The following is a 27,997-nucleotide window of genomic DNA, read 5'->3' on the forward strand; positions in this document are numbered from 1 at the left end:
CAAGATTATTTCATGTTTATTCAAATATAAATCGCCTGATTGAACATTTTTCAGGGTACAAAAAAACTGTGATTTAAGAAAAAAAAAGATCACATATTTAAGAAAAAGAAAAAAATCACACATGTGAGTGGTGAAGGGTATATTGAGGGGATATTGAGGAAAAGGAGTGTTGAGACTGGGTGAAGACATCACAGGGCTTGGCGCTTTCTCCCAGGCAGCACAGGGAAATCTTCAGACAGCAATGCATGATCTCTGCAGGTGGGACAGGTGCTCTGCTCCTTCAGCCACGACCTTATGCACTGAATAAAAACAAATGCTAGACATTAAGAGTTCATACTACTGCATGTCATCTGAAAAGATGACGACGTCAAAAACACCATTGAAAACGTCACAGTAATGTGTGCTGTCCAAAAATTCCTTAAAATGTTAGAGTATGTCCCTAAAAAATTATCAAAAACATCATTTTTTTAAAGTCAAATTCTAATGTCATAAAAAAAAGCCATGGTATAGTATGTCATTATTGAATGTTTTAAAGAAAAAAGGGGTCATATTAAATAAAAGTGAAATAATATAAAAAATCATAATTTTTAAAAGTCTTTTAAAGAGCATATACCATTGCAAATACCATTAATTCTTTAAAAAAATAATAATGTAGCATGTCAAAAACAAAAAAAATTAAATCACACAATGTCACAGTATAGCCTGTCATAAAAATCCTTAAAAGTGTAGTATAGTATGTCATAAATGACACAGAACAGCATGTTATACTTTATTTATTTATTATTTATTTATCAACATCTGGAGAGTATCTCTGCTCACCTTGAGGTGGAAGCTGTGTCTGCATTCCAGCACATAGATGTCATCTGGACTCATATCTTCATGACAGATGATGCAAGGATCCTCCGCATTCAGCTGAATCCAAGGCGTGCGCGCACACACACACACACACACACACACACACACACACACACACACACACACACACACACACACACAGAGTTTAGTTCTTGTTCTTCAGCGTACATTGGGATGGAAAAATGCTTCAACTGGGATGTAAACAAGGATGTAGTAAATGCATATATGAAATGAGAAGTAATACATGTATACAGTATATACAGATTTGTAAACAGGTAGTAAAAGAAAATAAAAGTGACAACTTTTCTAACAGATGATTTTTGGACTTACTGCGTTGGGGTGTGTGACTCTCTGGTGTCCGAGTGACTGCCACGCTGGGATGACAAAAGGCGCGGTGGCATTTTGAGCCGGACTCCCACGTCCCACGGTGTTTGATTTGGCAGCGTTGAGCTTCTCCTGGGAGGAAAAACAAAATGAAGTGTTCTCAGATGACAAATGACGGAGATAATCAGCACCAGAGGTCCTCACAGAGCCAAACAGAGACCTGAGTGGGAACCTCTGTGTCCGGCCGGGTACAGATTAACATGAGACACAAGATTATCAATATTTTTTCTGGAAAGTACATTTTATAATATGGGGGGAGAAAGTTATTTATGTATATATATATATATATATATATATATATATATATATAAATTCAGAACAGCACAATATTTTCACACAGGGAATATTTCATTTTATTTCATCTACTATTTGCAATAAAACCACTTAATTTTCACCCTTTGTTGTCATCCTGTTGTCTGATTGTCTATTTTACTGTTAATTATTGTGTGCTATTTTTCTTTCATCTGTTTTACTGTCGGATGAATCTGTTTCGTTTTGTTTTTGCCAAGCTGACCTGTTTAATTGTCAGGTGCTTGTAGCCTATAAATTGTTAAGTTTGCACGTTTTCAGTCAGTTTTACGGTTTTTGCGGAGTGCTCTTCAAGCACAAGTTTAACACTTTGAAAACTGAGAAAATTGGCTTGATTTGAATTTGTGAAGACAATAAACAGCAAAAGAAGAGATGAAAAAATAGCAATAAGTTAGTTTCGTAAAACATACAAGAAAATTACATAAATTGAGTTTTAAAAAGTTTACAAAAAATAAACAAACAGGAAAACATCTGAAAATGTGCTTAGAAATTACATTAATTCTGAAACATAATTTCAAATATGTAATTATGATTTTTTTTAACTGCTTTAATGGGAGTAATTATGTTTTAAAGAAAAATGCTTCAAGGATTTGATATCTTATCCTTGAAATATCTCTTACAGGATAGGACAGCTGTTAGAGAATGAGCTGCTGTCTTATATTTGTCCAATATGGTTTATTCTTTTCTAATCAGGTCTGGTTTATTTATGCACATCAAATTGGGGGATTATTTCCCCCGAGTCTGTAAGAGATCAGATCCAAATCTCTCTGTTAAAATAACTACCTGATGGTCCAGGATGAGCTGTGTCACTCCGCCGACCATATCCTGCAACGCCATGTTGCTGAGGCTTCCACCGCTGGATGAGCGCAGCTCCTGAACAAACCTCGACAAGTCTGATCTGAAGATACAAACACAGAGTCCATTTTTATTTCTTCAGTTTAAATGCTCAGTTTGTCCTTTTGTTTGCTTCCATTCTTTGTACTTCACAAGAATGAGCAAATTAATATATAAATAAAAAGGTATGATGTGTAGAAAAAAAAAAAAAAAAATTGCCAAAAAAGCAACTTGCTTGAATTTGACAAGTAAAGCCCAACACATACTGGATTTTAGAGCCTGATAGTACAAAATATATCTGCCAAGTTTTTTTTTCTTTTTAGAAAATATAACAAAACATTTTTTATTTTTGTTTTTACTTATTATGACCAAGATATATGCTAAGCAGGACGTACCGTAATTTTAAAAAACAACGGATTTAACAGTGAATCTTTTTTAGAGCTGCAACGATAGTTGTATAATCGATGAGCTGGTCAAAACAAAATTTATAACCAACAATAACTGATTAAACCTTTACTGATTGTGTAGCAAAGTATAAGCACACTATTATTTTTTTAATGTAACTGTAAGTGTCAAATAAATGTAGTGGAGAGAAAAGAGCAATATTTTGCATGTGGAGTAAAAGTATAAAGTACCCTAAAATTGAAAATAAACGATTCAAGAACAAGTATTTTAAAATTGTACTTATGTGCAGTACTTGGGTAAATATACTTTCCATCAATGCTTATAGGCTTACAAATACAAAGATAACAATATATCTGCAAAAAACTAATGTCTGATAAATCAATTTGGCTCTAGTAGGGAATACTAAACACTGAAAAAAAGGAAACCAACCTGATACACAAATTGTGAGACAAAAATGAAGTTTTTTTAACAGCTGATGCAGAGTTAACATTTCAGTGTTACCTGGTATAGTCAGGGAACATGGTGGTCAGGCGCTCCATGGCTTTGTCAAACACCGTGTTGTGCGAAGGCTCCGGCGTCCTGGTCGGAGCTTTATGCTGAGGCGGAGCGGCCGATGCTTCAGCTGCAGGCGGGTGGACGATCGGAGAAGCACCGCGTGAGGCCAAAGATGGAGGAGCGAACTCTTTGGCTGCTGCTAACAGCTGCAACATCATCAGAGGACAGGAGAGAGTTTACATTTACTTTGGTATTACTGGTAAATTATCAGTGATTTTTATATTGTTTCTAATTTCTTAAACAGCAGTAGTTGCGGTAATAGTAGTAGATGGGGCAGTAGTAGCAGTAGTGATTATAGCAGTAGTAGTGATTATATTTCACTTATTATTTAATCACTTATTGATCTTTTTAAAATCTTTTAATTCACCATCACACAAAAAGTTACATCTTAAGGACTTTAACCCTTTGAACACTGCAATAGAAATGGTCCACCAGTGCCTACACTGGTATTTTTGCTTGTTGGGATGTGATTTTTTGGAGTATCTTCAAATAATTTATATCTCTAAAATGTGTATAACCTAAGATAAAAGGTTATATAAGCCATTAAACAATAGTATTATATTAAGGATTGAAATTGTGTCATTACAATTACATCTACAAAAATCAGACATGCTTTTTCATCAGATTTCACAAAATAAAAAGCAAAAAATCTGAATTGTGTATAAAAAAATAACTTCAAAGGTTTTCTTCTATGATGATAAAAACAGAAAAGTTGAAATAATTGTTAATAAATAATGATAATATGTTGTACTGGTTAGACTGGTCTAAGTGTCTTACTGGTGCAGCTGCAGGTTCAGGCTGGTTGGTGGTGGCGACTGGAGGCAGCTCACTGACTCTTCCGCCGTTCTTCACCTGATCCAGCTGCTCCTTGTAACGAGCCTGTGAAACAAAAGGAGATTAAGTCTCATATCATACAGACGAGTCCTCTTCTTTGACGTCTATTTGTCAGATTTTTTACCTCCGCGGCGGCGATTTTCTTTTCAACTTCTTGTACTTTAACTCTCCAGCTGCTTCGAGTTATTTCCAGCTCTTGGTTTGGATATCTGGAGGGGATGAAGGACATCAAACATGAATAAGTCTGACACCAGCTGGTCTCGTCTCATTAAAAAGTGTGATTTCACTCTTCTTTAATAAACCTGTGTAGTGCTTTGTCCAGTTTGGTCAGCAGAGCCTTGCCGTTGGCCAGCTCTCTGTAGAGGCCGTACAAACCCTGACGACTGCTCTCCACGACTGACACCTTGAAGAGCAAAACAATGAAGGTTAAGTAATTTACTGAGCTTGATGAACAGTAACTCCAACCTGAGCACAGAAAAGCTGAGAAGAAAAGCAAAGTAAGTTTATCTTAATAATAACATTTTTTTACCCATTTCTTCTACTGATAAATGCAATGAAATGTTTCAAAATACTTTGATATTTCTAATAGAATTAAAGACACAGCAGAATTACAATGGATACAACAATGCCATTTTCTTCTGTCTCTGCATATTTGCTAAAACTTTCCTGTAATCTGTTTTACATATTGTGAATTTAATGTGATTAATTAAACAAGTTTCAGTGGAAATGAATACCAGTCCCACCCACACACTTCCTGCATGCATTTTATTCAATATAATATGCTGAAAAAAAGAAGGTGTGAAATATTTTAAATTTAGTGTACATTTATTTTAGAAGAGTTTTTTAATTTGAATATTTTTGGATCAAAGATGGCGGTTATTACAAACATTTCATTCACTCCAGTATTCCTCTGCATGGCTCCTTTTTTCCACAATATATTAACATTTTTTTGCGATTAATTTAATATTTAAAAAAAAAAAAATTCTGCACTTCTGCAATATTTTTTGAACCATTCTCAATATTTTTCTACACTATATTTAATATTTTTCTGCAGTGATTTTTTAAATATTTCTCTACACAGTAATATATTGAATATTTTTTCTGAAAAATATCTACTTCTTCTGCACCATATTTGGTAATTTTTTTCATATCTGATATTTTTGCACCATGTTAAATATTTGTATGTACCATTTTAAATATTTTTTGCATCATTTATTTTTTTCAGCAGCATATTTAAATATTTTTTTGTCATTATGTTTATACTTTCTGTACTTTTTTCCTGCAACTTGTTTTTTCTGCATAATATTAACATTGTTTTAGCACAAATTTTAATTTTTTCCTACATCATATTTTTCTGAACTATATCTAATATTTTTTCTACACCATATTTATATTCATTCATCATTTTTTATTGTTATATTTCAACTGGAGGGGGCAACAAAGCATTACACAGCACAATGTAGAGATATGTAGGTGAGAACCAACTTAATCATATGAGTATGACTGGGATCAAAAAATGAGACGTACCTGAGCTGCGTGAGACCTCCTGGTCACTGAGCTAAACAAGGCCTTACAGCGCTTGATCTCATCCTCTAGACTCATCTTCTCAGCTGCTGACTGGTTGCTGAGAGGAAAAAAAGAGGAAAAGAAGTTACCAAAAACAATCTGGAAGTCTTTTACTTTATGCTTCATTTTTAAGTCTTTGCTCACAACTTACCTCAGCTCTATGAAATCATGAAACTTTGTGTCATAGCTGCTTTTCTTCTCTCGGATGCTATGGGTAAGACTACAGACAGGAAAAAAAGAAAGTAACAAACAAAAAATGTGTTTTTAGCAGCAGCAAGATGCAGCAACATTTATGATTCAAGAATGCAAGATTAGGTTCAAGCTACCAACTGAGATGCTTCAATAATAAAAAAAAAAAAATGAAAGCAATAAATAAATAAATAAATCGGGACAAAAATGTCCGAAGTGATCAACGTACTCCGCTCTTTCACTTAAGTAAAAGTAGTAAAAACCACAGTGTAGAAATACTCTGCACTTCAAAATACACGTTAAGTACCAAAAGGCCCATCACATATACATAGTTAAACATTATATTACTGGATTGTAATTACTGACGCGTTGTTTTTTTAATTACTTTTTGGACCACTGGGCATCTTGATCTACAGTAATACATCCTAATTTTGGGCTGACTATGTTTTGTGTCAATCTACTAAACATTCAGATATGTAGGAACTAAAGTTATGAAATAAATGCAGTGGAGTAAAAGTGTAATATTCTCTTCTTCCATTTTTTTCTGCTTTATGTCGGAAACAAACCAAGCAGGGGGCGCGGTGTGGCTCGCCGAAATAATTAGTTTGTTGCTGTTTGTGTGTTTTAAGGCGAGACGAATCTCTCTGTTACACAGGTCAACATGTCACAGGAGTCACAGGACTGCTCACTGATTGGCTGCAGATATTCTCTGGCCACAACTCACTGCTAAAAGTTAAAAATAAAACTTATTTCAAGCTTTTAGTTTGGCCACACACAGAATCAAACTAACACAGCTTGAAGCGATCTTTCCATGGACACTGTCTGGCAGCTCACCGCAGGCTGCACTTCTCCGCTGCTTGGTCTGTTTCATATCACAACTTTATTCCAATACAAGTACTTCAAAAATTAAGCACAGTAATTGAGTGATTGTACTTCGTTACTTTTCAGCCTCAGTCTCACCTCCCCTGCTCTTCCACCAGCTCGTCTATCTCCAGCTTCAGAGACTTCAGTCCCTCCTGGTTGGCTTTCTTCTCCTTCTGGTCCTTCTTCACCTCCTCCTCCAGTTTCTGCTGGAACAGCGCCAGCTCCTTTTTGGTCACCTTGATGACAGAAAACATCTGTTAACACTTAAGTTATCATAATTCAGCTCATCACCTTTTACATATATTTTTTGTTATACTTTTACTTATGTTATACTTAATTATTTAGGGTATACTATACAATATTATATTTCATATCTTATTTCAGATTGCTTTACTAACCTATTATTAGAATATATTAATACCTTTAACCTTGCCTTGTACAATATCTTATGACCAATACTATATTATGTTAATGTGTAATCTATTACATTATATACTGTAATATATGTAAATTATATTTCCATTTAATATCAGTAATCTCATGATATATAAGTCTAATGTATTCTGTTTATATTAGTTAATTTGCAAAAACAGATAAAGGCCACTCTAACTAAATAATACACCAGTTTGAATGATATTCCATCAGGTGCATTAGAAAAAAAATATACAAATTTAAAAGAAATTTAAGATATCTTCTTTTTTACTTTTATATACCTCTTTGATAATTTTTTTGCCTTCACTATTTATCCGTGATTACTTCTTTCACTGAGCTGCAGCAACAACTAAAATTCCTCCTCTGGGGAACAATAAAGGTTTATATAATCCTATAAATCTACTGTAATTATAACGGTGTATGGACCTACTTGTATATTGGCATTGATCTTCTGAACGTCTTCCTCGAGAACAGCAATGTCTTCTTTGTGTCTCAGGTTGACTTTGTCACAGCCCCTCTCCATGTTCATAATCTTCTGCTCCAACTCCTTGTTGGTCTTTAATTTTTTATTGATGTCGCCCTGAAGAACAAACAACGCCAAAAACGGTCAACAACAAAACTCTTTAAAGGTGCAACCGGAAACATCTACTATCTATATCGATATTCCAATACTGTGGAAAATGAGTTTTGAAAATGTTTCAAATATTCAGAATCAATATGAATCAATAATTTTGACGGCATTACCAGAGAACAGTTCATTTTTAAGTTGATCAAACAAAACACAAATAAAAGAAAAATTTAACAGATGTCAAAATTATTTGTTGATTTCAAAAAACGAAGAAAATTGTAATCAGATTAATGTCCAAAAATTCAAATAAATATCAGTGTCAAACCTCCAGTATCAGTCCGCCGCCACTTTAACAGTCACAGGTAACAGACGAAGCTATGTGGAACTAACCTGGCAGCTCTCAAAACGCTCGTGCATCTCTGTATTCACCGCTACGCTCCTCATGGTCTCCTGACACGTCTGAGAGAACGAAACAAAACAGCATTTTAATTTTACACACAATTCAGCAGTCACTTACGTTTTACATATTCCATCTAATGTATTTAAAAATCAGTCAAGTTATTGACCTGAACTTCTGCGTGTTTCTTCAAAGGGCTTTCTTCACTTGTCCTTGAAGTAACCGAAGAAGTTTCCAAAAGTCCCCCATGACCGTCAGTGGCAGGTAGATCCAGCTCCCCGAAGTCATCAGGTAAAAAGTAGGCATGCTGTTGACTGTCCCCATTCGCCCAAAGGTATAATGGATCATTCAGTTGATTTAGAGTTACTCCACTAGCTGACTGGCCAAATGGAGGAGGCTGAGGGTCAAATAAATAATCGCTTGGGAGGACGGGACAGAATTCAGTCTGTGCTGATGAATAACAGCCCAGATATCTTGTGAAAGCAGGATCATGACCAGCAACAAAATCAGGAGAGTCTGAGTCTATTTCATCCAGGTCGTCCAGGCAGGCTCCGTGTCCGGCCTGCTGCAGGGAGACGGCGTGCCTAGTCAAGCCGATACACCGCCCCATCTTTATGAAGCGAAGGGACTCCAGGAGGAAGGACTCGAAGCCGCCTGATTTTTGGATCGTTTGCTGAGCCTCGGCGGGAAAATTCACCAGTTCACCAACCAGCAGAGGGTCATCAGCAACCAGCGGACCATGCTCCTCTAAGATCTGAGCAAAGTAGCTGCACAGAGAGACATCCAAATATTCAAATCAAAGAGGAGAATATGCATGAAGATTATCGTATGCATCGTCATTGCTTTTCTAGCAGCTAAACCCACTATTCCAAGTATTTGGTTTTTTATATATTTGTAGATGTTGCAAGTAAAAAGCCAAAAAGGCCAAAAACAGAGGCAGTGTAACAAATGTACATTATATATATATATATATATATGTTTATTGAATGTTTTCACTAGGGGTGCACCAATTTATTAGCTGAACATCAGCGTCAGCCAACATACCCCTTGTTGACTGTCATATCTGCAAATAAGATGAAATTTGTGTAATATTGTAAAATTTAGTTTTTGACAAAAAACTTGAATAAATTCTGTGTTTGAAGAGGAAATTTGTTGATTTTTTTAAAGACAGCAATATAAAACAGATATTACAGAGAAGATCATGATAGTTTATAAATACTAAAAAGGTTTTGAAGTATTTTTTAGAGAGAGAAAGATTTCTTTAGCTTTTTAGCTTTTGCCTTTATTTGGATACAGCGTAAGTGGACGGGGGAGAGAGAGGGGATGACATGCAGCTAAGGGCCGCAAGTTGGAGTTGAACCCATGGCCGCTGCGGTGAGGACACAGCCTCTGTACATGAGGAGGCTCCGCAATCAGGTGTGCTACAACAGGCCCTGAAGCTGTTTTGTTTTTTTTTTCTAAGTGAAAGTTTATACTTAAGATTGCTTCATACATTTTTATCACTGAAGTTTTGGGCTTAATGACTTTAAACAGTCAATTATTAGTACAGATTACTTTGTTTCCCTGTCACAAAAAGGAAATAAATAACAAAAAGTATAAACAACCGCATAATAACAAAGAAATCGGTATCGGCACAGAATTTCACAATAGACTCAACCCTAGTTTTTATATGTAAAGAGTATAATTAATATCAGTGTAGTGGAGTAAAAGATGAAGTAGATAAAGATAAAGTATTTCCCTGTCAGATCCAGCGGAGTAGAAGTATAAAGTAGCAGAAAATGATAATATTATATATCTCAAAATTATTCCACTTGTACTTACTCATACAAACTCTCTTTTGTTGGGTCGGGGTTGTTGTCCAAAATGCTTTTAAAGTGTGCTCTGTGTCTGGTGGTGTTGTACTGGTCCTCAAAATCAGCCACTTGCTCTCGAAGGTGACTTGGCACACTGAACGGATCACCGGGGTGAAGGAATGATCTGTTGACACCAAATCTCAACGTTATAAAAATAGCTATCATTATAATTATTATAGATATAAATAAAATATGTGGAGGATGTAACTTACAAAGAGTCATCTTCAAAAAAGTCTTGTTCCCACTCATCTCTTGGAGTTATGCCCCTCATCCCAGACAAAACAATAACACCCTGAGAGGAACATAAGAGAAAACACTTCAGAGTGACACTATTAAGACTTTTTCCTCTTTACAAGCAACAATCAGACTTCTACTGACCTTTGGCTCCTTCTGTTTCTTTTTCCTGCCTCGACTCTTCATAGGAGAATTCTGAAATTAAAAACAACTGAATGAGGAAACTGCCAGATCCACATGGTTAAAACATGTTATAATGGAATAGATTTACATTTTGGGAAATACACTTATGTGCTTGACTATTTATAGGCTCTCACTTCGGTTTTGTACAAATTAAAGCTCGAGTAGGCAGTTTAATTTTAACGTCAGTGAGCAAAATCCCCATAATAAACTCTGAGAATGTTGTAATTCCAGTAGTTTCAGAGAAAACTAGACTTCTGCTTCCTAATCTTCAATTTCAGGCTTTTAAAAATCTAGGCCGGGACCGGAGACTTGGGCTAATCACAGGGTCTGACAATAAACAAAATAAAACAGTCAGTATCCACAAACCTTTTCAGAGATGGAGAAAACACTTTGCTACTAGTTTAGCCTCAGCTAACCAGAAACAAAGGCTCACAGCGAGGGTTTCAAGTTGACGATTATGTAACTAACGTTAACTCGAGCCTCGAATCAGTGTGCCCCTTGCTTCTCCTCCCACCGCTACAGACCACCTCACCAGGAAGAGAGCAGACGGCAGCTGTACTACTACTTTTACGAGCTGCAAAAAGCAGTTTCCTGGAAGTAACCTGACCTAGATTCAGAGAAGCGACAGTAAATTGATGGGTGGATTAAGTGATTGAAAAATAATTAATTCAAGTTATTGCTAAAATTGGCACTTGCCCATTATGAGACACTAAGCTTCCAAAACCATGCAAGAAAAAAAAAATCTAAACCTTTGTAAGTGAAATTTAGACTTTTTAGGGATTGAATTTAATGTCTTTTAAGACTTTTAAAAACCTGCAGATGCCCTGTGCTAGCTGTTTCCATTGGTTTCCAGTCTTTAGGTTAAGCTTCACTGACAAGCTGCTGGCTTTGTGTGTACTGCACGGATTTATTTCCCAAAATGTCCAACTAGTCAGTTCAGTTTACTTCACTTTCTAAAGACTTACATTTTGATTTTCATCAGACTTTTTTAAGACCGAACAATGTCCATCTGAAACAAAATATTGGAAATAAAATCATGAACAACAAATGAACGCCTTCAGATCAAATGTTAGTAAAGGTGAATATACGTACCCATCATATCAAAATACTCATCCAGTATAGGGTGGCAGGAGACATACTCGTCCCTATGCTCCTCCAGAGTCCAGATAAAGAGTCTTGTGTCATGTGGTGAGGCTTGTTTTAGGTATTCAGTCACAGATAAGCCAATGCTTGAAAAAAGCTCCGGCCTAGTGCCGAGTTTCTCTATAATGGCGTCCTGCAACGGGCCAAAGTTGAGCAGAAAACTCAGATCCAGCTGCTCCAAGTGCTCTCCATAACGGTCAATGAAGGATTTGGAAGCATTCAGACCTGAAAAAAAGCAGAAAGTAGTGGGTCAGTGTAGTGTATGTGTTCTCCTCGATCAGGGGTCAGCAACCTTTTTGAGATGAAGTGCCATTTTTAAAGTTTCTTGTTTATCAGTTTGCCACATCAATATAACGTCAATCCTTTACACCTCAAACGGCTCCATAAAAACTATGTCATGCCACCGTTTTTGTTTGAAGCATCTGTTTTGAGCAGCAGACCTCCTCCCTGACAGTCAAATCTCAGTATCTTGTCACGACTGCTAAATGCAGTATGTGATTCACATTCATGCTCTCATCAAGCGCGATGTTAAATACTGTGGAAATGTGAAATCAATTGTCTGCTGCACTTTTTCACTGTTTAATCACTATTCTTGTTAGTGTGCTGTTAGTGAAGCTACTGCATGCTAATAGTTGTATGCGTGCGCAAGGTTGCTGACCCCAGCCCTCGATCAATGCCAAAGTGAACTTCAAAGTGAATCCACCACCCGAGTGACAGACTTCCATTAGGTTTCTTCCATGTTTTCTGTTTCATATTCTTTGAGCAATTTAACAGTGAGGATTCATACTGTATGTTAGAGTGACATGATAAATGCTGACCTGCATTGTTGAGCTGGCACGCCCATTTGTTCAGTTTAGGATTTATATCCAGACAGCAACTGAGTACTTGGATAAGGACACGAGCCCAAACCCGGTTCTTCCTCTCCAGTAGCAGCTCGACAGCCTGACTTAGAGTCTCCAGCTGCTCCTGCTGCCAGTTCAGTATCCTCACGGCTACCTGGTTCCCCCTCGACGAGTCCAGCTCCAACCATGGCTTGAGGCTACCGATCAGGGCCGACACATGGAGGCCCTTCTCCTGTCTTAGCAGCTCCAAGTTCTGGCTGATCTGCAGAAGAACTCGATCCCTGTACACCAACCAGGCTGAAAACACAGCGGGGAAAAAAAAAGGTGACTGACACATTTTTTAGGCTGTAGTTTAGCTAACTGCTGGCTGACAGTGAACAAATGTGTTGCCCAAGAGCTGAGTAAAGAAATATGTAACTAAGAGCAAGTTGCAAGCAAGAGCAACCTGTATTTAGATAAAAGAAGAATCAATACAGACATCATAGCTCTGGATCCTGCAATATGTAGTATGTATGTCTAAGATCTATTATAGGTACAAAAATGTATGAAATATTAAGTGATTAGATATTACAGACTCTAGGCTCCAGGCTTTATTACAGGCCACTCCTCCTTCGACTCTCAAAGATGTAGCAGGATTTAAGCACAAATTTTTATCTTTTTTTTAAACTACATTTAAAAAATGATAACTAAATCTACCTTGTACGCAAGTTTTCCAGACAGTTAAGAAAATGTTGACGATGTAAGGAGCACTACCTTTCTGTTGACTCTGTGTTGCTGAGTCTGAGTCTTTCTGCTGCAGGATCTCATCGTTGATAACCTGCTTTTCTTGAAATGACTGTTTATGCTGCTTCCTCTTGAGCCTGTGCTCCTCCTTGGATTTCAACTTCTTCAGACTGAAAATCAAAAACAGAGAAAAAGGCAGATTTTTAGATATCAAGTCCTTGTCAATTAGTATATGACCCTTTAAAGGCGCTCTATGTGAGTGAGTTGCGAGAGAGTGTATGAGTTGCTTGGACACGATACTCAACATGGAGGTGGCAGAGCCAGCGGCTATTAGCGCCTTATTAAATCAATTAATGTTTCTTTTACAATTTCACACCAGCATGACTGTACTCAACTTACCTTGTACATTTCTGATTCACTTTGGGTTTCTTCGGAGTTTGTGGTTTGGTTATGGCAACTTCAAACTAAAGAGAAAAGAGGGACTTGGGTCAACACTGATCTTGTAAATCTTTAGCGCAGTGACTCTTTAGCTTCACCTGCAGAGAAACATCTTACCTTACACTTCACCAGGCCTGTTGGACCATAGATCTTTATTACACAGATCTGGCCAACACAGTCCGGAGTCAAACATGACTCATGTAAGAAATCCTGCAACACAAAAATAAATACTTAGACGCAGAAGCAGGTGGAAAATGCTACAGCTCTGGCTTTTAGCTTCATGTGCATGGATCATAAAATCTGTACCTTTTCATTCTTTTCAGAGAAAGATGATGTCTTGAGGGTCTTCCAGCAGGCGATGTGGTATTCAACGACACATCTCTGACAGCAGCATATCTGAATGAAGCCCTACATAAAGCAGATATATACGTCATTATAGTTTAATTAAAACACTGAATAATGTGTGGCTGTGTTTCACAGGTGCCATTTACCTTAAAATCTGGGTCAGTGAAGTAGATTTCAGTTTTCGGAGAGCCGAGGCATTTCTCAAGTCGACAAATGGCATCAGGAATAGGAGGAAATTTGCACAGTTCTATAGCACTCTCCAGAACTTCCTAATAAAAAGAAAAAGAAAATGCAAGTCAGATGAGTCCAATAAGCAGATAAAAAAGTGTAGTCTAACACAAACATATGAATCAACATATCAACATATGAGTCATTTAAGTTTTGCACTCTCAGATTTCAGTCACGTGCATAAGCGTGTTAAAATGGATTTGGTATCGCTCAAACTTGATCAGAGTTCAGTGACATTTTCCATTTTAAAATTCAATGCTTTTCCAGACTTCTCAGTAGGTTTTTCAAACCATACTTGACATCTGAGTACAAATCACTAGATGTATATATGCAATTCACTGATATTCGGAGCTGTTTTCCAGGCTATGATACACAGGCATTGGGGCAACTCTGCGTAGGAGTGAAGAGTGAAACAAATATTTTTCCACACACTTATTTTTTCTATACTTACCCAGACCTGAGAATGACTCAAATTAAATTCCATCCAAATTTCATAGAAACTCTGAATTACACACCAGTGATCAAAAACTACCAAAAAAATCCACTGATGATTTATGTGTCATAGTGGAATGTAAACACATATTTCTTTATTTTTCCTTTTAGTCTATTAATGAGTGTCCAAACATTCTGATCCAATTTCGTATGATTAGTTTTTAAAGGCATTTACATGCAACTAGATTTAGGAATTGATATAAACCTACAAGGACAACTTACCTTGAAATAGTCCGGCTGTGTTTCTTTGACAACCTCTTTTGTTAAAGGCCAGGTGAGTTTACCCGGAGTTACTTGATTCTTGACGGTCTGCAGGGAATCTAAAAACTGCTCCAGAGCAACTGAAAACCTGTCCGAAGAAGAAAAAGAGAAGCATGCATTTGAAACAGCAAAAGCTGTGAATCAATGACACAAAAATGGTAAAGACTAGAAGCCGCTGTACCTGTTTTCTTTGAGATAAACTCTTCCGACGGCGTAGTAAACCAGACACTGAAATGTCCTCTCCTCAAATGATCTGATCTTCTCCAGAAGTCTTTGTGCTTCTCCAAGTTCCTGTTTAACAACACAAGAGATTTACTTACAGGTCTTGATGTTAATTTAAATGTTCCTTTGACCAAAAGAGTACAAAGGTCTCTACAGACATGAAGACATGATGTTTGATTCCCAAATACAGGTAGAGGTTATAAAGACATAAACATCATGAAATGGTCCAACTTGACTGCTGTTGCCATACAGAGCTAACAAGCCAACATGTGTCCTGAAGTTACCTCAGGCTGTCCAATTTCTGTCAGGGCGGATGCGCGACCGTACAGCAACAACAAAACATCCACAGTAGAAAGTCCAAGTTCCTGGAAAAAAAAGAGATAAACTAATGATTCTTATGTAAGCTCTGATACGGTTCTTAAACTGCAGATCATTTGAGTAGGTGTCTGCGAAGAGAACAGGAACTTTAATCCCAAATGTTTCACAGCCAATGTGAAATATATTCACAGGTTTTTTTAGGTGTTTTTTTTTTTTAAATCACAGCATTTGGGGCATTTTTTTAAAACCGTTTTTGACAGCTGATGGTGGAGACTGACAGGGAAGATATGGAGAGTGAGAGAGAGATTTTTACAAAAATTCCCTTCGAAAAAAAAAATGAATTCATGATTATAATACTGTTGACTGGGTGTTACAGGTGGGACAAACGTGCGCATAAACAGCACCACAAAGCTGCAGCCAAATCTAGATTTATGTTCTTAAAGCTCAACTTACATTTGTGCAAAAACTAAAAGTCATGTCATGTACATAATGTTTACACATCAGAGATATGATTACCTTTGGTGTGTTGATTTCCAGTAAGACCAGTGCCTGGCTAAAGGCTTGCTCTGCGTTGCGGCTGCGGAGGTCAGTCAGAGCAGTGTGTGCGTCCTGCACCATCGATCTCAACTGTATACACACACTCGCTTTACTGTCATCTACCTTCTGGGTCTGAACAGACAGAAACACATCAAAGAGAAGGTCATTTATGTCATTTGATCATACTGTTACGACTTCAAAGCCAAATTGGACATTCTGCAAAATCAATGTGCTCTTAAAACAAAGCATATTTCCATCCACCAAGCGTGTGAAAGACTGATAAGATCTTTCTGCAACGCAGGACAAACAATAGCCTCATTGAGTCAATGCTCGAGGATCTGTGCGGCTACATGTCTTAACAGAGGTTTCTTTTGACCCACACCAGAGAAGCTTTACAAGTCTTAACACCACACTCATGACAAAAGACTGATACAACATGTTGATCAAATGACGAGAGCAGAACTCCAAACCTCAACACAGCATTACCTTTTCTTCACGCTGATTTTTATTCTTTGATTTTTTCTTCGCTGTGGTGCTGGACTCTCCTTTCCCAGTCTTAGAAGAAACCTCACTGGAAGCACAACATTTTAAATCAGCTTAACAGTCAGAAAAACAGCCTCGTCATCTGCTTTTAAACTCACTGGAGCTTGGTGGATCATTACAAGAGATAACAAAGTTGCCGATGAAATGAACGCAGGAAGCAGCATATAAACCAACTCAGATGAAGCAGGACTCAGGATATTGTTTTTCTGTTCACACTGAGTAGAAACAACGTCTTAACAGCACCATTTAGTGTCCTTATTTTGTGGCACGGCCAGATCTGATCAAAAGAAATCCACTTTCAAAATCAGGGCTGTAGGACAAACTAATCTTTAAAAAGATCCTTTTTGTAAGTCTTTTATAGTTTTCTTAGGCAGAAACCTGAAGTGGACACCAGACCAATTTGATCAATCACACAAGATGTTTTGGGTTTCAGAAAATTTAAGCACTAATCATATTTAGCCAAATTTGCAAAAAATGAACATACTGACAGTTATCACATGAAATTTTATTAAAATTTGAAGGACGTTTTATTCGTGGAAATGTGCTTGACGCAGTTCTTTTTTTTTTGTCAAAAGTGGCTTGAAAAGATGCAGAACAGGACAGCTGACTTGACCGCAGTGTTTTTCGGTGCTGCTGTTGCGTCTGTCATCTGTCAGTGTCATGTTTTAATGCTGCGACATTATCAATTGCACACGTTAAAATGATGATCTGGGGCAGAGAGAGGGAAGAGATTTATAAAAACACTGATATTAGTAAAGCACTTCCACTCACCTTTTTGATGGTTTAGAGTTTTTAGTGCTGCTTTCTGTCTGTGCAGTCTTTTCATTTTTCACTAAAGAGAGAGAAAATATTATCCATGAAGTTCAATGTCATGAACACCAATCCATTATTTGGATTATTTTTTCAGCTTCACTGATACAGAAACAATATAAGACACTATACAAACAATCTACTTTAACTAATTCAATTCACTATAATACAAAACATAGAACAGCAGAAAACCCCCACAATTGAGAAGCTGGTGCCAATGAATGTTCAGTGTTTCTGTCGATCAGCTTATAAGCCCTGAAGCAGAGTACACTTTCTGAAAAAACATTTATTCAGGTGTCAACAATTTAAACTGCATAACTAATGTTAATGTAATATTACAATTATGTAATAGCAGCTCGTATAATTCAATTCAGTTCAATTTATTGTTTGTCCCAAGGGGTAATTTGTATTGCAGCAAGTGTAAAAAACAAAAATATGAACACATAAAACACAAACATGACATAGTTTGTATAACGCTACCAGAATCTAAACTCAGTCAGTAGACATTTAAACAGACTCACCTGGTTGCTTTTCCAATTTAACATCTGTGACCTGTCGACACACACAGATTAACTAATAAACTTCAACTAAAGCCACACAAACACAGTGTATAAACAAATGTGTCTTCTACATGTCTGCTAAACTACCATAAAGCTTGTGGTTCACACTGACGAAACTATGGGCAACAATTATTTTCATCACTGGGGAATTTTAAAATTTATTTGGTTTGGTGAAGGGATACTTTCACTAAAATACTTAAAATTAAAAAAGGGATAAAGGGATAAAAAATAACTGATTAACTATTTTTATATTTTAGTAAACAGAAAAATGGCAATGTTTCTAACCTTATTTTGTGGAGGAGGTTCAGGCTTATTAACAACTTTTACTGGCTGTGTTCTTGTGTCTGCTCCCTGTGCTCGGTTAGTGCTGCCCAGTCTGTCAACACAACACACCATTAACAGGTTAATCAACATTTATTTAATCATGTTTGCACAAAGTTCATAATCAGGTAGCACAAACTTACCTTTTACTATGAGTTTTCTTAGGATGTCCCACTGAAAGCAAAGCACATAAACAAACATTAAATTCGGTTATTTTTATTCCACGACAAAAAATATGAAGGTCTTTTTTTTTAGTTTAAGATTTTTTTTAGGGGTTTTTTTGCCCTTTATCGTAAAAGGGCAGCTAAGCATGAAAGGCGGAGAGAAATGGGATAGAACAGAATATAATATCTTTATTGACATTGTACACGCACAACGAAATTGGATGCAATCCCCATCAAGTGCAAAACACATTAAAGTGCAAGCTTCATAAACAAATAAATAATGAATAAACACGAATTTCTCCAAAACTAACTATAAAAAAAGGAAAAGGAAAAACACAAGCATACAAGACATTTTCACAGCTCGCAGGAACTCACTGCACGTGTGACTTGCAGCAAAGGGCCGAGGGTTTGATCACATATGTGGCTGCTGCAGCAAAGACTTAGCCTTTGGAAATTGGGCGATCGTTCTACCAGGTGAGCGAGCTTCAAGATGTTAAGTAGTTTTTTTCCCTTAACTTTTTCCATGTTTGATTTTTAAGCTTTAAAGAGGATGTGACATCCTTCAGGTGAGAGGCTGCTTATCCTAAGTTAACTGTCAAAGTCATCAGATCGCTGCACTGTTGACACAGCACAATTTGCTGCTTTGGGAGTCTTGAAGTCGAAGTTTTTAAACTACATGAACGACAAGTGACGTGTTGGAACATGTTCTTGAAACGTTCAAACTAGGTAAAAAAAAAACCCTTTTTTTAAATATACCTACAATTTTCAAATTCACTTAAAAACTTATGCTGTTTGGACAAATAAATGTGAATTTCAGTGCAGCTGTGAACATGACATGAGTGGAGTGACAATACCTTTGATGTCCGGCCTTTCAGCGATGAATTTCTGGTGTTGCTGTTCCAGGTCTTTCATCCCCTCCTGGTCGTTCTTACAAAGACTCTGGGCTAACTTATTGGCTTCAATGGCCATTTTGAACTCTCCCAAGGAGAACAGGGCCTCACAGTAGCGGTAGTGACCCTGCAAAAAAAAAAAAACCCACAAAAACACATTAACATCAAACTCAACACTTGAAGTAAAGCTTGAGTCAACAGCAGTTCTCTCAACAAAAATCAAGTGCGCAAAACCAACGCCTATCTTTATCAAATTCACCTCGCCTCTCCGATGCAGCAACAACCCAACAACCAAACTTCTGTATATTAAACATTGCATTATTTTCTCCATTGCATGTCGAGCTTTCCTACATGTTTGTCAACGGATCATAAAAGAGATAAAGTACCTTTGCCCAGAGTGGTTTTATCAGAGTAGCACGTTTTCCATCACCGACCGCTTTTCTGTAAAAAAAAAAAAAAAAAGTTAAAACATTTCCTAAGTCTTAACACCAGCAGTAAAACACATTTCCCACAAAAGCTCTTAATTCACTCTCGTTCTATTATGGGACTTGTACTAAAGACTCACTCACATCTTCTTTTAAGTTTATATTCACAAAACAAAAGGAGCGTACTTACAGAGTAAGTGGTACTTACAGATATTTCTGAGATCGGATATAACAGAGCGCTCTGTTCCCATAAATGATGTGGTTGTCAGGACTGCATGGAGAAAAAATTTAAATTACAATATTTACCAATTTAGTTGTTACACTTACACAAACTAATACAATCACTCTGAAATTAATACTGTCTTTTTGAAACTTATCTTCAAATTTTGTGTTATATTGAAGTGTTTCTGCCCCCTTCATACATCAATGAAAAAGACCGTCACAGCAAAAATAGAAATATCCTATTGTACATGAACCAAATTCAACTACACGGATTAAAAAATAAAACCCATTTTGATATCTGAGAAAAAGACACTTTTAATATATTACAATATTGACTTACTAAAACTTGATGGCTTTTGAGTAAAACTTCACAGCGTCGTCATACTGCTTTTTCTGGAAGTTGTCATTTCCTTTTTTCTTCATTTCTTCACTTTTCTAGATGAGGAACAAGACAAACATATAAGACAAACATTTAAGGACAAACATGATAGAACTGAATATTCAAGCTGTAATTATCTGTCCAAATTTAAGCGCCTCTAACACATTGCATGCTCTGTTGCTTTATCAGTTTACAATGCTTTTGTTGTTGCTTTAGGGAAAATGGAGAAACTGAACCTGATGGAAAATCACGACACCAAACCATAAATGAAGTAATGTGAGGAAGCATTTTGAATTTGACACCACAGATGGAAAGATTATGGATCAAAGGGGAAGCTGTTCTCTGCTTTTTTAAGAAATATCCTATTTTTATTACGGTGTCATAAATCTGATACCCCTGTGAAGAGCTTCCTTTCTTCGACAACGCACTCTTTTAATTTACTGCGCTTTGCTCTGTTGTTGATATGTGCTACGTGTCAAAAATATATATATTTTGAATATTATTACATTTCTTTTGCACTGTTACATTTCAAAAATATTTTTGTTGACATCTTGAGTATGCAAACAATAAGTATAGGTTATAGAAAATGCCTATTAAAGCAAACGTGTTATATCACATCATGTTGTTGTGTCTTACCTCTATCTGATAGTCAGATGGTCGGGCTGTTAGCGACTTCATCGTTCGCTCCAAGTTTGAACCCATTTCCTGAATATACTTAGCAACTGATTGAAGAGAACGAGAAATGTCTGTTAATTTACCTTTAAAACCAACTGCGATTTGCTATCATATTTCTACTTTCAATAAATGTAGCTTCAGTGTTTGCACAGCTCATCAAACACTGCATATTCCTGTTCTGTAAATACGAAATGTTGTTCTTTGAATGTATAAAAGCAAACTGACCAACTTCCAAAGCCACAAATGTTCCTCTTTATACGAATCACAAAACACATTACGAATGGCTACAGCAGTGTGTGTGAACTATAGTATTAATGTATCTTACACTCTGTAAAGATAAGGTGCAAAGCTGAGAGGCAGATGTGTCGGTGGCCGAGTTCCATGATACGTCGCCGGATCGTTGGTTCTCCTGCCCACTCCAACCAGTTCATCGCATCATCCAAAACCTCTTTGGAACGCTGACGACATAAAGTCAAATAAAGTTGTCAAACAGAGAATTATTCAACTATCTCCACTGAACAGTACAGAGGCAATGAGAGTACACACAAGTATTTCTTCTAATTTATGATAGTTTTGGCATTTAGGTTTAGCTTGTTTCTAGGGATGCACTTTTCTCTGCCAATACCAAAAACCAATCTGACGTCAGTGCCTTGTTTTTCTCAGATTTAAAAATCTGTGCCTCAGAGCACAGAATTTATGTGTATCATATTTATGCATTATTAACTGACAGCAGTCATACTTGCGCAGATACAATATAGAATTGGACTGTACCTACAAACGCCATTGAAAATAAAGGAAGAGCAGCACAAACTGCAGCCTCAAAAATTACAACAGAGCTCCATAAACTTCTTTTACGAAGCTTCATAAATGGAGGGCTCGTTGCAGAGATTTTGAAATAGACTGCTAGATATATTAGTGTTTGTTCTCAACATGATGGTTTTAACCAAAAGCTCCATTTCGTTTTCACAGCTGCACAGACAACTCAACTGTACATACAGTTACAAATTTGATATGCAACAACGACTCGAAATGAAAGGAACAAAACCAAAATTACAGTTGTCTAGGCTCATCCTAAATCACAGCAGAATCAACCTGAGGCATAAAGCATGTGTGTAATCACCGGGGTCAGGTACTAAACTTTTTATTTTTAAGGGTAACTGAGAGTACATCTAGGTGAATCTTAAAAAAAAAAGTCTTATGTTAATAACCAAAACGGTGTTTGAAGTACCTCTACTCTTATGAGGAGACAATCTTTTGCATATTCAATGCATACAGTCACTTTCTCCAGACTTACCAAGTTAAACATGTTGCTTAACCACACAATGCGCTTCGACTGTTCCTTTTTTAGCTGAAACAGAGAAGAAGAAAGCAGTTTAGATAAAAAAGCAAAAATTCCAAAATGGCAAAAAACAAATGGCATGTCTGTCAAACCCAATAATCTATTCTTGATCTCACATACTGTTCACAATTAAACTCAGATTATCTTTCAGAAGAACCCTAAATTTTATTTTAATTCACAGTTGAAGTTCCTCTGGCTCCATTGTTTGTGGACGTGACTAAACTTCTACATGAGGCATTTTTTTGGACCAATCAATTCTTAAGACTCCCCTGAGAGAAACTGCCCACTGGAAAGCTTCCCCCAGAAGTATCAACCTTCATTGTCTTTTTTTTCTGTCTGCATCCGCACTGCCAGTAAAAACATTTAAGTGATGTCAGTGGACTGGCAGTTGGCATAGTAGGGCTCTATAATTTTCATGATGCGACACAGAATATTTGCTGAAATGTGGGTGCAATTTATAAACATCATTTCCATATCATGTAGAAAAGAAAAAAAAATATGTTGCTGCTGTTTTTGTTGAGAAACACACACACATGCGCACACACACACACACACACACACGCACGCACACACACACAAAAAAATACTTTAAATAATTCTCCAGACAATGCTTCTAAAGACTTAACCCTGCCAGCGCCTGACTCTAACTACAGCGTCAGCTGGCTGACCAGAGTTTCGAGTGGCAGCTAGCTGGACTGCATTCTTTTTCTCAGTCAGGAAAGGTCAAATCTTTTTCTCGTGTGCTTCTCCAACATGAGCTTTGAAAGACAGCATCAGATGTTTAGCTGTCAGTAGCATCTCTGTGGTCAAACTAGCCGCTGAAAGTGGAGTGAGCCTGTATTCTGACCTACAATTGCATTGAAACAGCGCATGATACACTATGCCTGCTTTTCAAACTGAGGTGTTAACACAGAGTACATACAAAATACAAGGAAATATGATTAATTGGAGTTCTCTGTATGAAATCCCACTAAACTGTGCCGGAAAAAAAGTGACTATTCTTTGGTGTTGGGTTGCTGGGGAAAAAATCCTGACAATGACTGTTATTGTTGGACCCTGAAGTCATGTAGAAGAGGCCATCCGAGGCGGCTAATTCATCCAAAATACTGAGGAATTCAAGTGCTGCTCTGGCTCATGTTTTTCACTAATCAGCAAACATTTAACATCTGGTCCGATCGCTGTACAATTACATCAAAATAGCTCTCTAAGAACTACAATCGTTCCTAGTTCTTGTGGTGAAGACACAATAAAAAAGTTGGGTTTCTTTAAATAAAGAAAAAAATCCTTTAGTGTGAAAACACCTCAAGTAAACTTACAGTTCCTCTCTCCAGGGCTCTGAAGATCGCTTCCAGCGTTTCAATCTTTTTCAGCTGCTTCAAACTCAGGTCATCGCTGTCACTAGAAGGAGAGAGTAATAAGCTCTTAAACAGTCTAAACATTTAAGGCTGAGAGTGTTATATTTGGAGGATTTAAAAGAATATTAGGATACAATTCATAATTCTACCTACTTTGAGTCAACTAGACCTATTTGCACAGCCCAGTCTGCGGTAGGACTTTTCTCACGCTGCAGCAGAATAGGAAGCCAGAAGGCACAAATCTTCAAACGCTGTCCAGCTTCTCTCTTCGTTTCTAGAGGTAGACAGCTCCATCGTTCAAAAGTCTCCTCTGAAAAACAAAAAAAATGCAGCACAAAAACTTAATTTTGCCTGAAAACAGCATAGAAAATTTACTACAGTGAAATCCCCTTATAGTGATCTGTCTGTGCATGTCAAATTGATCATGTAAGCAGATGATTATTATAGCCATTTTTCTTCTTTATTTGTCATGCAAATTACCATCCTTATGATTGGAGGTATCACATAGGGGGAATTTGTGATCAGGCATTATCAATTCATTTGTCACTTCAACCACAGGTGCTTTCCCGGATCACATTTGTTAACCGACTCCATCACTGGCAGCCATGACTGTTTTTCATGTTTGAGTAGATTACAGAACGCCACGGGGCTTTCCTAAACCACACCCTACACCCTCTCCCTATCAACTTCCACTCAGCTTGAGCGTTCATGAGGAGTATCTGCTAAATTAAGTGCTGTCCCAAACCAACTAGTGAGGAGTGGCAGTAGGCTATAAAATCCTATATTATTAATTATTATTTTTAGTATTAAAACACAAAAACAAACAAAAAGCAATAAGGAGATGCTCCATCAGCAGAACCCACTATTTTCTCTTTTTATTTTTCAAAAAGGGTATGTGGGGGAAATCTTCTGCTGAAAAGAAAACTTCGCTAAAGTCCAAATTGTACAAAAGAATCTTAATCTTCAGAAGACAACAGATTTATGCAGCACAGAAAAAAGACAGCCATTTGTACATTTTGACTCCTAAAAACATGGATTTCGTACATATGTTTTCTGAAAGGACCAAAAGGCGTGGAGATTAACATAAGCTCGTATACATCCAGTTTACAAGGCCCAAAGGCAACCCAAGTTGGGACTTTTCCTGGATAAGTAACACTGACATGTAAATTGTCTTGTGTTGCTACTGTAACAACAAAAGGGCGAGCGGCTGAGATTCTGGAACAAGTTTACTTCCCATGATTCCCATAATTAAGGTGTGACTCCCTGCTAGGCTGGGCTCCCCTTTCAACAACTCAGCGTTCTGATAATCTGTGTAAAAGTTCACCTCTACATAGAGGTTACTGTACTGAATTCAAACTGCACAAAGACATTATCAAGGTACAATAAAACAAACTCTTTGATATTACGTTTTCTTCCACAGGTAAGTCTATTACTTAATTTCTCAGCATTTATTTATCCAGTCAGGAATTACAAAAAAGTGGGCAGTGTTTGCAAATAAATGACCCAAATTTCCCATTGCTGCAACCAATAACTTTTGTCAAAAATCAGCCGTGTTTTAGGTGTTTATGGTCTTTTGCAATATCGTGCAATATGTGAAAACATGCTGCTTTCTAGTTGCCCATGATCAATGACAAAATACATCACACTATATTGTTTCAACAGCAAAATCAATTAACTTAAGCAACTCTGAAAATAATCTTAAATCTTAACAACATATTCTTGTAGCATCAGATATAATATGAATGATGTGTTAAAACTTTTATGTCCCTTACCTGATGGGCGAAGGGCGACAACTGTGTTATCAGTGGACATACGAGTCTGAGGGTGAAAGAAAACAATTTATCAGAGACATACAGAAAACAATACATTGACTAAATGCTCTTATTTTGATTGATAACTTACATGACTCATTTTGTCTCTGGGCTCCTCCCAGTCAACACAATAGTCCGAATCAGATTCTGAGTCTGACATTTTATCCAGATCTGTAAGAATATTTGCAGGAATTAGTCAAATCCATTCTACAAAAAATGCAACAGTGAATTACATTTGAATGTTCACCTTGCAAAATCTTGTCTGATTTCAGCAAATTTGTAGGTTTTTAAAGCACACAAAGGAATAATGTGGAATGACTTTGCAGTTGCAAAGTGTGCATTAATGTGAAAGCATTACATTACCAGGCAAGCGTAAAAGCAAACATGACAGTGCACCAAATTACTGCCAACAAGCAGGTTTTATTTTCTTACAATCTGACAATGAAATGAAACCAGTGACCACAGTCAGAATATTCCATTACACTTTAAAGATATACAACGCATGATTTTCCTACATGTAAAATAGACTAGGGATGGGAATCGAGAACTGGTTTCTCAGTGTTTAACCACTGCTGGCACATTTTTAATGACAGTTGCTCATTGCAAAACAATGAAGTCAGTCTCAAGCGTCTACTAATCTGCAGGAAACTTCCGACATGAAGAGTCGCGGCTGAGAGGAACAAACGGTCCAAAGCATGGCGTTAGTACATAAAAAAAGACAATAGTGCTGCTTCAGAGCTGTGCAGTGTGACATATAGTATGCCACAAGTGGTACACATAAATCAGCCTGTGAGATGAATGAAATTTCACCAGAAGAACATGTGTGATACAGCTCTGCAGTTGTCTAACAGTTTTGGTTACTTCTAAGACAAGTTTTCATCATCTTCCCATCGAGTGAAAACCTTAAATCTCCTGATGTGGTAATTTTGAATGTTTTTGTTCCTTTGTGTGTTAAGAAAATTCTCCCGCAGCTCAAGCCAAATAAACTCCTTAAAAAAACCTCTTAGAACAGCTGAAATATAAACCGCACAAAGCTGAAAACAGGACTGTTTCAACGACACCATGAAAAGTTTACTTAGAGAGACATGGTTCTTACAGCAGGACAGCGATGCTACAAATGATGATCTTACAGAATATGATGCATTGCCGTATATTTAACTACCCAATTGTATATAATGGAGTTAAAATTTGCAACATCTGCAGTAAAAATGTAACTTACACTTAATGCAGCACTAAACATAAGATACAATAGTAAAACACTGACAGGGAACACATATTTGTGTTGGACATTGTTATATTCCAAATTCTATGTATTGACAGAAAGATTTTCATTATTATTATAATTAAAAAACAATATCGGTCGACCCTCACTTGAGCCCTCCATATATTTTACATCATTAAAACCACAACATACAGCAGCTGGGTGTGGTCAAGTTTAAAACAACTAGCTTGTCTTCATTACTGTAGCATTACTCACATTTTGTGTGTTGGACACTGAACATAAAGGGAGAGGCAACAAACGGGCACCTGAGTCATTGCAATAACATTTACATTTTCACCTTTAATGTCGTGTAATAAACGCTACCACAGTCTGTTTTGATCGTGACAGCAAACACTGTACAAAATAGTGGCGATGAGTAATTCGGCTTGTCTTTTGGGGAAAAAAATGCTGCCAAACTTTATTTTAAATAATTTTCAGAACAAAAATCTCCCTGAAATGATGTCACATATCGGAGCTGCTCGTTATTGGTCATTCTGACGCTAGCATTTTTAGCCGATAAGCTAACCTGCGTAACATTGCTAAAACCGTGTGTGCGCAGTTAGGAACTACTTTATACAACATTAAACTGTTGTCTTTTTAGTTTATCAGCCCTATTATATATAACATGTTGTTCTCTGTAAAGTTTAATAGCTACGAATCAACGTTCACGTTCACTTTGATAATAGCGCGACGGAAACAACACCGACCCGAGTCACCATTAGCGCACTGTTTAGCTATTTAAAAACTAACACGGTGACAGTAAAGTAGTTAATAAAGAGGCACATACCTTCTGATAAATGTTATTTGAACGCCTAACAGTGATGTACGCTTCTCCTGTTCATGTTAGTATGCGGAAGTTAAAATTTGATCACGTAGACGCCTCGTGTCGTCAGTACAAACAGGAAGAAGGGGCGGGGCCGAGGCGGGCGTTTTGAAAAAAATAAAAAATAAAAACTCCTCCTGGTGGATTTCCGGCCGCCCCACCGTGCGTCACTTCCTGTTTTTGTTGTTGAATCAAAGGCCAGCCGTGGAAAGTAATAAAGTAAATTAAGTCAAAAAAACAATAATTAAAAAAAACCTTTGAAACCTAGGCAAATTGGCTGTTTTTATTTTCAAAAACATGTAACAAAAGAAGAAATGCCATTTTGCCAAAGAACCTAAATACATAAATAAAACAAAAAATACTAAGCAAGAAATTACCTAAAAAATGCTTAAACATTATAATAATTCT

At 36.9% G+C, this 27,997-nt stretch overlaps 1 protein-coding gene across 1 annotated transcript; it reads right to left on the reverse strand.

Moving 5' to 3' along the window:
* Window positions 1-27,693, reverse strand: ttc3 (tetratricopeptide repeat domain 3). The gene is made up of 46 exons (XM_042499126.2): window positions 27,554-27,693; window positions 25,597-25,676; window positions 25,467-25,512; window positions 23,848-24,004; window positions 23,656-23,737; window positions 22,295-22,348; window positions 21,326-21,458; window positions 20,962-21,047; window positions 20,287-20,381; window positions 19,933-19,995; window positions 19,686-19,740; window positions 19,264-19,426; window positions 18,389-18,419; window positions 18,210-18,300; window positions 17,886-17,916; window positions 17,326-17,386; window positions 16,498-16,582; window positions 15,991-16,143; window positions 15,441-15,521; window positions 15,116-15,225; window positions 14,896-15,022; window positions 14,100-14,222; window positions 13,915-14,016; window positions 13,726-13,818; window positions 13,570-13,634; window positions 13,201-13,340; window positions 12,424-12,744; window positions 11,555-11,830; window positions 11,428-11,471; window positions 10,424-10,474; window positions 10,258-10,337; window positions 10,014-10,169; window positions 8,362-8,959; window positions 8,186-8,254; window positions 7,658-7,807; window positions 6,892-7,031; window positions 5,894-5,962; window positions 5,704-5,800; window positions 4,479-4,579; window positions 4,301-4,385; window positions 4,120-4,221; window positions 3,289-3,488; window positions 2,332-2,446; window positions 1,186-1,311; window positions 820-912; window positions 1-299 (listed from the first exon to the last, which is right to left on the reverse strand). Exons 2-46 carry the CDS (start codon window positions 25,663-25,665, stop codon window positions 189-191), a joined length of 5,280 nt encoding a protein of 1,759 aa, XP_042355060.2. The 5' UTR covers window positions 25,666-25,676; window positions 27,554-27,693; the 3' UTR covers window positions 1-188.
* Between the last annotated feature and the right edge of the window lie 304 nt (window positions 27,694-27,997).

Source organism: Plectropomus leopardus, chromosome 15, assembly GCF_026936395.1.
Source record: "Plectropomus leopardus strain MGB_pleo_1.0 chromosome 15, ASM2693639v1, whole genome shotgun sequence".
Taxonomy (NCBI): domain Eukaryota; kingdom Metazoa; phylum Chordata; class Actinopteri; order Perciformes; family Serranidae; genus Plectropomus; species Plectropomus leopardus.